The sequence below is a fragment of the Euleptes europaea genome, chromosome 1 (assembly GCF_029931775.1).
Source record: "Euleptes europaea isolate rEulEur1 chromosome 1, rEulEur1.hap1, whole genome shotgun sequence".
NCBI classification, from domain to species: domain Eukaryota; kingdom Metazoa; phylum Chordata; class Lepidosauria; order Squamata; family Sphaerodactylidae; genus Euleptes; species Euleptes europaea.
In genome coordinates this window covers 161,558,969-161,574,405 of record NC_079312.1, presented here as the reverse complement: position 1 = coordinate 161,574,405, position 15,437 = coordinate 161,558,969, and the positions used below count along the sequence as shown (strand labels likewise).

The window sequence follows — 15,437 nt, the reverse complement described above, 5'->3', positions numbered from 1 at the left end:
CCGACATAGAAAAGCCCTTAGTTTCTAACCAGGATTCCTTCATTGTGCTTTGCCTGGCAAAGGGAGGGGAGGAGAAGGAAGTTAGGTGCTCATTCACAAGTCCAGCAACAAGTGGGTTCATATACATTTAAAACTTATATGCAGTTAATCTTGCTGTCCGGCTGCATTCAGACAGCCAGGTCACCCAAGACCCGCACCATAAACTCCAAAGGTTTGAAAATGGTATTTAGCCTACTTGCGTTACCTAGGACTGTTAGGGTTCCCAGGTGCCCGCTAATGTTGGGCAATCTTTCGGGACTTCCTGCTGCTGCCCACCAACACTCAGCTGTTCAGCAGACAGAAGCAGGCCAGCCAAAAGGGAGGGGGAAAGATCTGCATCCCTACATGATATCGCTTCCGGCTCAATGCGGAAGCACCGGCATCACACCGGGGGGGATGCTCTATCGCTCTCCCCAAAACTCTATGGAAACCCTAGAGTTCTGGGGGCAAGTGTTAAGAGTGTCCCCCCCAAGTGCAATATTGGCACTTCCGCATCACACTGGAAGTGACGTCATTGCGCAGGGATGCAGATCGCTGCTCCCTGTACCCACCTCCCAATATCTCCCGCCGGTTGCCAGGAGGGGCCCTAAGGACTGTGGATGCTCAGGTCTTAAGAGGCAAAGAAAGTTTCCAGACTACAGAGATCAGTTCTCCTGAATAAAATTGATGCTTTGGAGGGTGGACTCCATGGTATTGCTCCCCTCTGAAGTCCCTGTCCTCCCCAGGCTCCATCCCCAAATGTCCAGGAATTTCCCAACCTGGATCTGGCCACCCTACCCCCCCCCCCCACTGGTGGCCAGGAAGCACCTGGCAACCCTGGGGGGGGGGGGAGGTTTAAAGCTAAAAAATAGATCTTGTGTCACAGACCTTCCTGGGTAAACACTAGTGTGATTTTTTTTAACCTTCACCCGTCTTTTAGGAAAAAGCCAAATGTTTTCTCCACCAAAGCCAGCCGCGTGTTCCACCACCCAGCCCCGAAGGGTGTACTTACCATCTGTACTGGCATCATCCACAAGAATGATTTCCTTTAGCAAGATGGCAGGGGAGGAGTAGAGAACACTGTACACCGTGCGGAGCAAAGTCGACCAGGCCTCGTTATGGAAGACAATGATAACACTGGTGGTAGGGAGGGGCGGGCATCGCTTGAACTTTTGGTCAATGCACCTGCGAAGGGAATGCCGAGCGTCAGAGAGATACGTGCTTTGTTCCCTGCCCTTCGGCAAGCGCAGTGGGGGGAAAGCCACTCTGCAACTTGGCCTCAGGGTTTGGCCTCAGACTGAGATACACAGTACTATTTCAGTATGAGTCCTATTTAATCAAAAAACCTCAGGTAGGCAAAGATTCCATTTTAGACAGATAGGGCTGAAAAGTGGTTCGAGGAATTTTGCTGCCCAGGGCAAAAGTTAATCTTCTCCCCTCCACAAATCTCCCCAGAGTAATTGTCCTCATTCCATAAATGAAGTGGATTGTTTGAATCCATTCCAACCTGGTTTCAGACCTGGTCACGAGACTGAACCGGCCTTGGCCACCCTGGCGTATGACCTGCACTGGGAGATGGATAGGGGGAGTGCGACCCCGTTGGTTCATGATCGTGTTATCCTTCTGGACCACCTTTTGGGTTGGGATGGGGATGTGCCATTTTTTCCTCCTAAATGTTATTATCCCTCCTCCCTGTTTGTGTAATTCCTGAGCAGTCATGACTTTTGTCTTCTTGCTGTAATCCTGCTTTGGCCTAGTGCTGCACAAGTGAGAAAAACTGTACCTGCTGAAATTCTCTCTTCCCTGCTATGAAAGATACAAAGCCTACCTGGTCACCCATATACAACTCCCCCACCCTCTCATGGTACTTAACCTTGCCTTGGTTCAAGAGCCCGTAACTCACAGGCTGAAGTAATAGGACAGGCTACAACAGTAGTATTTTCAATTGGTTCCCTAATGCAGGCTTACAAATAGAAGCGTTGTCATGCACTGGAGTAGTGTTTCACTAAGGAAAAAGGAGAAAATATCATTTATTCTCCAGAGACTTTCAGGACAGAATAGTATTGCCTTCTGCTTTGTGAGCAAACTCAGCTGGGAGACAGAACCACACAATAAGGATCCTTTGTTCCAAGCATACGTAAATTCCTGCATGATGGCTCAGAGCCTAGCCCTAGGCAGATCACTCCACTCTTCCCACCCAATATAGCTCTTGTGGTGATGGTTAAGAATGCCGGTATAGTATCTTGGAGACCCAGGTTCAAATTTCCACTCATGCCAGGCTCCACCCAAAAACCACCCAAAAACCTCCTCCGTTGGCGAAGAGGGACCTGGCAACCCTATTTCAGCCTAACCTACCTCACAAGTTTGTTGTGAAGAAAAAATGGAAGAGATGAGAATGACGTAAGCTGCCTTGGGTCCCCAATGAATTCAATAAAATAAAATTTAAAAAATCAGCATCAACAGTTCCTAGGTATGGAACTGATTGTCAAAGATACAGTGCCACATAGACTCACTTATTTTGTACCACTTTTATTCTGTTGGATGTGGTAAGAGAGGCAAACAGCACAGGGTGCCAAAGGGTTCAAATCCTCACTTCATCACAAAGCTTACCAGGTACACTGGGGCCACGCTCTATGCTGCATGGTGCCCCCCATTAAAAAAATGCTCACTGAACCCTAAACTCCCTCTGAAATTTCACCATCATTACTCGAATTGTGGAGCTGATCTTTACAACCTTAAGGGCCAGAAAAAGTGTTTTTAATGAAGGGTCAAGTTTTCAGGATGCTGAATGTTGTACATTATTCCACACTTGAATGTGTAAGAAGAGAATGATTGTACCTGCCTATCTCACAGCATAACAGTCTACTAGTGGGATAGCAAAGACTAGTAAAGTAGTAGAGAATTTACCACTCACATTAAATATCTGCTTTTTAAAATGGAGGTAAATATCATTTTCATCCATAATATTGGATGTTGATATAGCAGCTGAAAACCAGGGGAACAAATGGGGTATCGTTAGATATATTGGAATAGGGCTCCGCTATGCTTCACTATCTCTTGAAATAATTGCCAATAATTATTATTTAAGACTATGTAATAAGGTAAGTGGCTTATTTAACACACAGTTTATGTATCAAATGGGGGAAACGGAGAGTGGTTCTATATTCGCTACCCAGTTCTAAGCTACGTTACTCGTAAAAGACTACTAAAACTATATTTTAAGGGAGCTTTTGATACCATCCCGAGGGAGAGGCTATGGTTGAAACTGTCAAATTCTACTATGGATAGGAGGTTACTATGGCTTATTCAACAATTTCATACTGACCTCACAGCTCAGGTTCGCTGTGGCGACCAAGGAGAACTAACCGAGCCCTTTGAACTGGCCAAGGGAGTTAGACAAGGTTGCCTCCTTGCTCCTCTCTTGTTTAATCTATACCTGAATGATATGGCAACCAATTTCTCAGAGTCTTGTCACCCCCCAAAGCTTGCAAGTCATCCCACCCCAATTCTACTCTATGCAGATGATGCAGTTCTCCTTTACAAACCTTCTCTGAGTACTGCTCTAAGGAAGATCTTAAAATAAACCATCATAAATCTAAGATTATGATCTTCACTAAGAGGAGAAAAATGCCCCTTTTTTTGCTGGGTATTAGACGGCTTTGAGGTTGACCAAGTCAAGGAGTTTGTTTACCTTGGCATTCTTTTCCCCCATAACCTAAATTGGAATGCACATCAAAAAGCAGTGTCCAACAAAATTAAACCTGGGGTTGGTGCTATTGTCAACTTTTTCCACACCAAAAGTGGCAAATATATTCCAGGGGCTATTCAGGTTTTTAATCTAAAAATTACCCCAATTATTCTCTTTGGTGTTGCCATCTGGATAACAGTTGTCAATGAATCTATAGATCGTCCATTGCTTCAGTTCTTACAAAAACTCCTAAATGCCCCTCGATGTGTTGTTGGTGTTACTCTTCGTTCCAAGTTTGGCCAAATGCCACTTGAAGCTAGGGCATGGTTGGCCGCCTTTAAACTATACCTTAAATTGTGCTTCAGCACTGAGGGGTTCCTAGCTTCTCTGAAGCATGACCCTTTTAAATCCTCATGGCAAAAAATCCTAGATGAGAAACTGTCATTGTTGGGCTTCTCGCAGGATATGTTATTAGATCTTGGGAAAACTGAGGCTTTCACCAAAATTAAAAAGCGCATTAAAGAGCTTGATTATAACAGCACTACTTTTTGTGCTCGCCACGTTTGTTCATCCCAGTTCTTCGGAATACCACCACCATGTGGTTTGCCTGCTTATACATATTATTTGACAACTCCTCATCTTTCTAGAGCTTTTTGTTTAGCTAGATTGAATGCTAACCCCTCTATGGTTATGCAGGGCAGAATTTTGAATATACCATATTCAGACAGGACCTGTCCTTGCTCTTCTGGCTCTATCGATTCACTAGCTCATGCCCTTTTGGAATGCCGCTTTTACGAGGAACTCCAATCACATTATATTTCCCCACTTTTAACATACAAATCCAATGCCTCTGTGACTGACATAATGCCTTTTTTACTAAGTGATAGAGACCCCAAGGCTACATTGTCAGTGGCAAGATTTGTTTCAGTTCTTATATCCCTCAAATACTAGATATATGCTGCTCAAGATCAATGGATCAAGGCGCTTCTAAGGGATAAAAGGAATAAAAGGAAAGGAAAACTATATTTTCTGAGCAGATATGTGAGAGAATGCTTGAAGTGCAGATATTGCTGAGGAAGGACTGGATTTAAGTTCTAGGAACATGCATTTGTCATCCAAATCATTTTTTAAATATTGTCGAAGGCTTTCACGGTCAGAGTTCATCGGTTCTTGTAGTTTATCTGGGCTGTGTGACCGTGGTTTTGGACAAGTTTACATTGGGACCACACAACGCAGCATACAAACAAGGATAAAAGAACTTGAAAGATACTGCAGACTTGGCCAATCTGAGAAATCAGCAGTGGCTGAACATGGACTGACCCAAACAGGACACAGGGTCTTATTCCAAGACACTAAAATACTGGACAATTCTACCAACTATTTTGTCAGATTGCACAGAGAAGCCACTGAAATTCATAAACATCAGCACAACTTTAACAGAAAAGAAGAGAGTTTAAGAATGAATAAGGCTTGGCTTCCTGTCCTGAAAACCTCCAGACTAACAAAGACTACAGTCCACAATAGCCATGCGGATTAGCTTTGGATTCCACATGTTAACAGATCACTTCAGGATACAATGGTTCCATATTAACATACCACACCCTCATTAGCACATTATCTTGATACTTACAGGACAATGATTAGCACATTACCTTTAATACTTTGCAGGACAATGACTCAGCTCAAACCCAACCCCCTTCTGACTATATATTACTCTTCCCACACACTTGACACTGAGAGACACTGTCCTTCAGTGTTACTCCTCTGAAGATGCCTGCCACAGCTGCTGGCGAAACGTCAGGAAAGAAAATACCAAGACCACGGTCACACAGCCCGGATAACCTACAAGAACAGACATTTTTTAAATAATCAACAGTTTTATTAAATAAGATTTTTTAAAAACCTGCCATATGGCCATGTTAGTTTGAATAGCTCTCTTGCTTCATTTTGCTGTCCCCATCTGAACTAGGGTTGCCAACCTCCAGGTGGTAGCTGGAGATCTCCTGCTATTAAAACTGATCTCCAGCCAATAGAGATCAGTTCACCTGGAGAAAATGGCCGCTCTGGCAATTAGACTCTATGGCATTGAAGTCCCTCTCCTCCCCAGACCCCGCCCTCCGCAGCGTCTGCTCCCAAAATCTCCAGGTATTTCCTAACTCAGAGCTGGCAACCCTAGTCTGAACTTTCTTTTGTCCTTTAAAAGAGCTTGACTAAAAGGGACCATTTCAAGAAGGCACAGAAAGATTTTATTGGGGCAAGAGTCCCTTCAAGGTCCTATAGCCTACTCTTGAGCAAAAATTTTAGATAGTAAACTGCTAGGGCAGAGACTTGTCTGTGCTGGTACTTTGTGAAAGTACTGATAGTGTTATGTAAACAAAGAATACGCTGGTTGGTTTGCACTATATAATGGATTGTTTGCAATAAAACTGTGGTGGATTTTTATGCCTCCTGACTACTATTGCACCCTGCCCTGAATAGCCTAAGCTAGACTGATCTCGGCTGATCTCAGAAGCTGAGCAGGGCCGGCCTTGGCCAGTATTTAGATGGGAGATCTCCAAGGCAAACCACCTGTGAACGTATCTTGCCTTGAAAACCTTACGGGGTTCCTATAATTCAGGACCATGTCCGCGCTTCGCGTTTGGAGCTCCGATTTCTACGGGGTTTCCTTGCATGTTCGCACTTCATCTCTTCCGAAGTATTCCGGAGACGTCTCCAGAGCACAATTTCTCCGTGTTAAGAGCATTCGCTTATACGGCGAATTAAGAAATTAAACGTTTTCCTCACCCGGAGCCTGAAGTGCGAACATAAAATCTGTCTTCAATCCGCTTCCTGCTGCCAGCCCACCATCCACTCCCCCCGCCTCACTGCCCACGCTGGACCAATCGCCATCCTTGTTCCCCCCCACTCCCCCCGCCTCACTGCCCACGCTGGACCAATCGGCGTTTCAAGCACTGAGTGGGCATGCGCGGCAGGCTACCACCTCAGCCAATCACAATGCTCCTTCGAGCTGGCGCATGAATGCTGCCTCGAGGGGAAAACATACGGATTTGATCTAATACAGCGGAGGAAGGCGTCGCGGTGGGAACAGAAATTTTAGGTCGCGTTGGATGCTTGAGTACTGGACACGTTTAAATTGCGAGGGAAGCTGCTAGTGCGTTCACGGGCCAGGTGTGACTTGGCAGCAGAAAACAAAACTACTATAGCAGGGTTCACTATTCTTTAAGTGCAGGGATTCATACTGTTGGCATGCATACCTTGTACACGGTCCCAAATTATTACCTGTGACAATAAACATGTGAAATGTAGAAGTGTGTTGTTTGAAACATGGGCAGCGGTGGTGGTGGGAATTTTCCTCAGCCCTCCCAAAATGGTTTAGCCTCATTCCTCTAAGCTTGAACTCCAATATGCAAGGAGAATGATGGCCTTTGGGAAAGCCAGAACAATTCCCAAACCCACTAGGCATCTTTACTTTCAACAAGAACGACAGTTTTCCCTAAATGGACATTTGGTACGCGTAAGAGTAAGAGGCGACGGTTATTTCCCACATTTGAACCAACATTTGTAGGGCACAGAAGACAAACAACTCTTTAGAGGAGCATGGCTGAGTCAAGGGGATTTAAATAATTTTGGCAGAGGGTAAACTGCCCACCACCACCCCCTTTTGATTTCGCTGTCCAGGCCCTGCTCTGAACTCGTCAGCAGGAAGGCAAAGGGTCCCTTACATGCCGCATACCTCTGGCACACATCAAAAGGGGAAAACGTTCCACATGGAAGATCAGGTTTTTCTTCAGCCTCCACCCCCCTACGAAAGTACCCAACAATACAAGTTTCATTCACAGGCTCCCTCCATCTGCGCCAATTTCCCCCAGCTTTCCGATTTATGGTTTCGGTTCTGGGAGGGCCTTGCGCTTTAATTTAAATTGGTTTATGCCTCTTTGGTTGACTGAATAACATTCTTGCGCTCCCTGCCTAGAACACAGCATTCTTCCATTGTGATATCTACACCTGCTAGGCAGAAATAATCGGCCGTCGTCGGGTGCGGGGGGAGGTAGAGGAGGAGGAGGACCGTCTGCAAAGTGGTTTTGAGCCACTATTCAAGCTGCCTTTGTTGGCTTTCCCCCCCTCTCCCTCCCCACCCACCACAAGGCCATGACTGACTTATCTCCCCCTATGAAAAGCAAGCCCTAGCTTCGGGAGACCACAGGGAAGGGGAAAGACAAGGGGTCGCATTTGACTCCTTCCTTACCCCCCTCCTGTACTGTAAGACGGGTCCGTTCCACTCCGCGAGCAAAGTGAAAAATTAAGGGGGCAATGGAGCTCTTCGGAGGCAAAGGAAATGGACCGAAACCAAGGGCGGGGGGGTGGGGACAGAGGGAATCAAGAAGGTTTTGAACTTGGGCAGCCTTTATTTTAAAAAAGAAAGAGGGCTGCAGATCAGATGCTTTGCTGCTTCGCAGACAGGAAAGCAGCGGGGAAATGTAGGGCAGAAGGAAGCAGGGAGAGCGCTCGATAATTAAAAGAGGAGAAATGTATCCTAGTTGAAGCAAAACTGGCAAGTTTTTATCCTCTCCTGAACAATTTCTTGAGGTGGTTAAGCAGAGCCGATAGTACTCCCGAATCCATGTGGGCAATTCACACGGGTGTTTCTCGGCAGTGTGCAGTTCAGCCAGTGTTGGTACTTAGCCGCTAGTTTGCTATCATCATCACGACTTACAGATTAAACAAGTATTTGCCTGTTAGGGCCAATAACAGTGTAAAAAATACAGCCACTCAAGATGCTGCTCCCCACTCCCCAGCCGCAAGTTTGCCAACCCTATTTTGAATGAGAAGATTGCAATCCAAAATTCAAACTAACGTTTTCAGTTTTACCTAACAACCTCAAAGTTTTAGACTTGCTGCCAGCTGCTGAGACTTTGACAGCTGGCAAATACTAATTGATTGCTACATATTAAATAACAAAAAGCAGTAACTGTTTCAAATAGCTTTTTGGGGAGAGCACAGTGGATTATCTTTAAGGAAAGGTTCACAGGGGAGGCTGCTTTCAGTTTAAATTTTGGCTGCTTTGTTGTTCTTTGGGTGATGCTGTTTTTTAATCAATGTACTGCTGGTTTTAATTTTTTCAGCAACTATAGTTTTTCAGGTGTCATGCTGCTAATTTAATGCTTTTTTAAAAAAAAAAAAAGGATTCCTCTGTAAGTTACCACAGCAGGGGGACACAAAACGTCTTCTGCCGCACAGTGAGAGATCACAGAGGGGTATGGTGAGACCTTGACAATGCCTTGCACCAACCAAGAGTAAAATGTGCACCTTCAGCAACATGCTGGGGGTTCACACATGCATAGGTGTTTCTTGATGGACAAATACTTGAAAAAGCTTTCCTCATGGCAAAAAAATTGAAACCCACTTGCAATAGTCATAGGCTCTCTAAATTCTTCCTAATTTAGAGGGAGAGCATTTTGCTTTATGCTTACAGGCCACTTTACCTTTAGGGGACGCCCACCTTAGCGTTTTTTATACAACGGCCACATCAGAATCTAACCCAATGGGCAAATTTATAAGATGGTCGAATGAGCTGCAATCTAAATTGAAAGATCACCTGTCAGTGGAGGAGGTATATTCATACTGTTCAGCTTTTTAAAATCCAGCCCCAGATCAAAACTCATTAATACTCTATAGGGATTTTATTCAGAGATTAAGACCCTTGCTTTTTAGCTCATGTCAGCAACGAAAGAGGTCGGTAATTAAATCCAAGCCCTGGTTTGACAATGACTGCCTTGAAACAAAAACAGCACTTAAACAAGCCTATAGTAAGTTCATCAAAGCTCAGGGTAGCCAACTCAAGGCAGCCCAACAATCCCTTCTCCTGCCTAAAAAGATGTACAAACTCTTAATCTCTCAAAAGAAAAAGGAGCTCCTTAAGGAGTCTTGGAGATTATTGATTAAAGCGACCAAGGCTAAAAATACATTTGTATTCTGGAGGCTAGTTACTGGTAGCAATTGCAAGGAGAACTCACCTTTAGATTCACATGTGGCCGCGGATAGGTTGGTCATACTCTTTCACAGCCTTTATGACGACGTGCATCCTTTGGCTCCCTATAGTCCTGACCCGTCAAATATTCCCTCCTGGCCACCTGTCTCATTAAATGAGGTCAAATCCCATATTAACCAACTAAGACGGGGTAAAGCTCCTGGATATGATGGTATCCCCCAAGAGTTTATCAAGGAGAACATAGAATGGTGGGCTCCCTTTCTATCCGCACTGTTTACCTACATAGACTTTACTGGAAGAATCCCTAAAGATTGGGGGCTGGCAATAGTCGTCCCCTTTTATAAAAAAGGAAATAGAAAGGACCCTTCCAACTATAGGCCAATTAGTCTCACGTCATCAGCAAATTATACACAAGGCACCTGCTAGATAAATTAACCCTCTGGCTCAATCAAGAGGATATTTTGGCAATAGAGCAGGCAGGCTTTAGGGAAGGGAGAGCAACGATAGAGCACTGCCTTGTCCTGCAACATCTAGCAGAGAAATATTCTAATATGGGACAACCCTCTTTATATGCGGCATTCATTGATTTTAGGGCAGCATTTGATTCGATTTCCAGACCTTTACTCTGGGACAAGCTTGAAGCCTCAAATGTAGATAAAAGGCTCCTGATGCTGCTGCGAGCCCTACACGAACGAACAGCACTGAGAGTCAGGTGCAATAGAAGAGGACATCTTACCGTCCCCATAAACACCTATAGAGGAGTTAGGCAGGGCTGTTTACTCGCCCCCCTGCTATTTGCCTATTATATAAATAACATAGTCAGTTCCTTGAACGCACCGGATTTACATCCACCTAAACTAGTGGACAGGCATATTCATATTCTGCTCTATGCCGATGACGCAGTACTTCTTTCAAGAACCCCAGTTGGCCTAAGGAGGGCGCTAGTGAGAGTGGGAACGTTCTGTGAGAAGCAACGCTTGACTATTAATTATGACAAAACAAAAGTAATGGCTTTTGGTAATCGCCCTTACTATAGGAGGTGGAGCATAAATGGTCATAGGTTGGAACAGGTAACCCAATTCAAATATCTTGGAACGACAATCCAGGCAACTGGCTCCAAGCTGGCCCATAATACTTATGTTGCCAATTTAGGGGAAAGATCAATAATAAATTTTCTCCGGACCAAAGGGGCACACTATATTCCAGCCGCCCTTAAACTTTTTCAGGCGAAAACTCTAGCACAAATGTTATTTGGAACACAACTTGACTTTCCACCCTCATGTCTTATTCCCATGGAACGAGTGCAATCCAAGTTTCTTAGAGCTGCCCTGCAATTGCCAAGATGTGTATCAAATGCTATGATCCGTTTAGAAACTGGCATGATGAAGTTGGAGGCAAGGGTTGTCTTGTCCTCGCTTTATCTCTGGCTGAAAATTAATTTCAACCCCAAGGGTCTTCTTCCACTGATTTTTTGTGATACCTTTAGGTGAAAGTGGATAATAGCCATTGAAGACAAACTAAATAACCTGGGTTTTACCCCCCTAGCACTATTTCAGTTAGGGTAGGATCAAGCTAAGTCAACTATAAACCAAAGGATTAAAGATATCGAGCGACAAGTAGATCTAGCAAGAGTGCCCCTATTTATGGCTCCCCCCCTCCAAATTTATCCTTGCACCAGCAGCCTATCTCCGTTACTTAGAGATTAACAAATATAGGAGGGCTTTTACCTTGGCTAGGTGCGCAGCCTTACCCTCTGCTATGTTAGAGGGGAAATTCAAGAAGATACCCAGGGCAGAGAGACTATGCCCCTGTAAATACGGGGATTTAGAAACCACTGAACATGTTCTCCTGAACTGTAACTTTTACACTATACCCCGTTCTAAGCTTATTGAGCCCCTCATACTGAGAATGGGATCCAACAGGGAAAGAGAAAAGATAGAAAAGCTCCTACAAGGAGATAATCCCTCAATCACCTCTCAGGTAGCAAAATTTTGTACAGCTGCAATGAAAATTCGTTGCCACAATGTAGTCTCTTAGTCCAAATGGCAGATGTAACTTGGATGTTATTTATTTTATTTTTTTAATTTTTTTAAGTGATTTAAGACTCGGACAGTAAACCTTTGTCGGTAAGACCATTTTAGTCCATGTATCTTGTTTTATCTGGCCAAGGGCCGCAAATAAACTACCTATCAGTCATATGCTAATACCACTACAGAATGAATACCAAATACTGAAATAAAATATAAATTGGGTGTCTAGTTAAGACAGCACATAATATTCAGATGACCGACCTGGAAACAGCAAAGTTTAAGCATTTGCAAGGCAGAATTCTGAGGATAAGTTTTTGGAGGCCTAAATTCTTTCAGCTTTACTGCTAATGGCAAACTGCCCCTTTTCTAGGCAAGTAAAAGTGAATCGATAGTACAAACATGTAGCACAATTCTTGCTTTATCGGAGCAATTTAATTTAACAGAAATTAAATCAGGACAATGCTGGATTGGAGGAGCCGCAGAGAACAACTGAGTATGGATATGGGCGTTCAATAATGGAATGCAGTTTGAAAAGTGAATTGTGGGCAACCTTTGGTCATGATCTCTCATCCCAACCTACATTACAGGATTAGTGGGAAGCTTTAGAGAAAGCCACAAAAGAAGTCTGCACTGAGAAACTTGTGCCCATTGAACAAGGGGGGGGGGAGAGAAAGTGATTTAGGCAGACCATCCCCCTGTTAATCAAAAGTGCCCATATTTCAGGCTAACTCACTGGTTTACTCCTCATTATATATGAGTTAGGTTTCCAAAAGGTACAAATTCCTTTGCTTAATTTCAATCCAAGAGTGGTTCTTTAAACCTTGCAGAGTGCCCCCCCCAAGCCCCTGATCTAGAAAGGCCTTTCCACCATTCATACCAATGAATTTCAAACAATGAAACTTATCTTCAATATAATTTGGCTACCATCAACAGGATGCCACCCTTTCTCTTCCCAGGGACAAGTGCTTCAGTATGAGGCACTGCTCTGGCAAATATTTCACTTAGACACTGTCAATATCAGTAGCTTAAAAGGCATTAAATAGAAAAATCCATGGGGGATAGATCTGTCAACAGCTATTAGTCATGACAGACAAAAATGTAACTCCCATGTACAGAAGCATGATACACCCAAATACTATTTTAATAAGAACAAACAGGAGAAGGCCACCATCTTCATGCCCCACTAGGATTTTGCTGTACAGGTGCACCTAATAAGAATCTAGGCAAGCAGGAAACCAGGGAAATTCTCCCACACCACATAGGTGGTTGCTACAGATGATCAGCTTCCCATCTGGTCATACCCAACATGGTGAGCTGGAAAAGAGTAATTGGTGAGCTGGAAAAGAGTAATTGGTGTTTATCACAGTATTTTCTAAAGAGTTTGGAAAGGAGGAAAAGCTTACTCTGGAGGCCTACTGTCTGGTCCCAGGGGCCTCTGGAGAGAGATCCGGTCACTAGCATAAGCATTGAAGCAATGCTTCTCATAGCCACGCTCTTTCTCCTTGGTCTCTTCTGGATTCCATTGGTCTTTCTTGAAAGCTTTACCATCAGCACCTGGGCTATTGGGGTCCTGAGGTGGACGCTCCATAAGGGGCTTCAGTTCTGCTGGTGTGTAATAGCCTGGTAGGCAAGACTTGCTGCTCTGTACAGGTGCTTCTTGCTGAACTGGAGCTCGAATCTGCAGCTTTGGCATAGAATCCCGGATGTTGTTGACTGCCCCCATCATTATGTCAATCATTTGATCTTTCCTGTCCACAATGTTTTTTAGCCAGGGCTCTTCCCTGTTCTCCCCACTGCCCACGTCCCTTTGCATAATGAAGAGGAAAATCATGAAGACGACGCCCACCAAAGCCAGCTTCAGTGGGCCGTAGTGTCTTCGGAGCAGCCTCATGGCGAGTGATGTTGGGCAACTGCTTCTGTATCAAAGATGCACACTCTTCAAGACTTCGTTTAATCTGTGGAATCTTACCATCTTCTTTCAAACCTGAGGGGCACACAAGAGAACTGATAAGTCTCAACAGATCAGTATGTGCTTCTTCACTAACTCCATTCCTCCACCAGGACCATATGTTGCCCATTTTGAAACAGCTTCATTGGCTGCCAGTCTGTTTCTGAGTTCAATTCAAGGTGCTGCCTATGACCTTTAAAGCCCTTCACAACCTGGGACACACATATTTGAAGGACCGTCTCCTTCCATATGTCCCTGGGTGCCAATGATGGTTATAGGTTTGCCAAGTCCCCCCTGACCACCAGCGGGAGAGGTGGGGTAGGTTTGCCAGATCCAGGTAGGGAAACTCCTGGAGATTTGGGGATGGAACCTGGGGAGGACAGGGACCTCAGTGGGCTACAATGCCATAACATAGAGTCCACCATCCAAAGCATCCATTTTCTCCAAGGGAACTGATATCTATAGTCTGGAGATGAACTGTAACTCCAAGGGATCTCCAGGTCCCACCTGGAGGATGGCATCCCCATACAGTCACCAGACAGCCATCTGTTGGCTATCTCACCACTTAGTGGGTGGCTCATCAGGCATTGACCACAGACTGGGCCTTTTCCATCGTGGTTCTGTGGAATGGGCTACCTGAAGATTTGAGAGGGGCTCCCTCCTTGGAGATCTTCAGGAAGTGATGAAAGGCCTGCCTGTCTGCTAGGGTTTTTGAGGGGGTTTGAACAGCAGGCATCTTCTAAGGGGGTGGGGAGGAAGAAGGGATTTGGGGCTTTTTTATCATTGGTTTTAGCTGGGGATGTATGAACTATTATTGTAAGCTGCCTTGAACTAAGAGGAAAGGTGGGATATGTTTTAATTAATACATAAAATTAATAAATATAAATGAGGGCAGCCAAAACAAATGTTGCCTTATAATGGCTCCAACCCAGCAGTTCTCATTATAAATACTGGCCTCCCTAATCCTTCTCCCACCCCCGCTGCAGAGCGCCACCCCCGCTTATACCAACTTGGGGGGGGGGGTCAGATTCATCTACCGGCTGCAGATGGCTATTTTTTGGATTTTAGCACCGGGGGTGCGGGCCATTATTGTCCTACTTATTAGATTGATCTGGGCTATTTTAAATTGTATTTTTAAATGTTTTATTGTTTCAATTATATTTTGGTTCATGTAAGCTGCTCTGAGCCCGACCTTCGAGTTGGGGAGGGTGGGGTAAAAATGCAATAAAATAAATAAAATAAATTCCCACCCATTTTCTGAAAAGCTCAGATGGTGCCAGGGGAAGTAGCGGTGGGTGCCATGGGTGCCGCATTGGGGAACCCTGGTCAACATGAAGCAGGCCCATAAACACTCTAGTGTATGGGAGAAATCAAGCTTAATTGGTAGCAGAAGAGCTGTGATGTTGAGGACAACCTCTGGCTCCAGACGGGAGAAAATGCCAGATACTAGAGGATGACTTCATGTGGGGATATACTGTGCCTATGTGTGAACGAACCACTTAATGACTGGCATTAAGCTGCTCTAAACCAAAAAGTGACACCATTCAGGATTACCAGCCCCTGAGCAATGATGCTTCTGGGAAGGAGCCATGGGCTTTGTGGTAGAGCGCATAACTTCCATGCAGAAGGTCCCAGGTTCAATCCCTGGCATCTCCATGTTCAGGTGATGTGAAAGACCTTTCTTTGCCTAAGCTCCTGGAGCGGCTGTTGGCAGACAGTGTTGCCTAGTGGTTACGGTGTCAGACGAGAATCTGGGAGACCCGG

The 15,437-nt window shown here is 44.8% G+C and overlaps 1 protein-coding gene across 1 annotated transcript in view; it reads right to left on the bottom strand.

Annotated features, from left to right (window-relative positions):
- GALNT6 (polypeptide N-acetylgalactosaminyltransferase 6) overlaps positions 1-13,698 on the bottom strand; it is a 54,544-nt gene extending 40,846 nt beyond the window's left edge. The window contains exons 1-2 of the mRNA XM_056858569.1: positions 13,129-13,698; positions 1,031-1,203 (exon numbers count right to left, since the gene is read on the bottom strand). Of these exons, the coding sequence (XP_056714547.1) occupies positions 1,031-1,203; positions 13,129-13,616 (661 nt within the window). The 5' untranslated portion in view covers positions 13,617-13,698. The remainder of the gene's footprint in view (positions 1-1,030; positions 1,204-13,128) is intronic.
- Between the last annotated feature and the right edge of the window lie 1,739 nt (positions 13,699-15,437).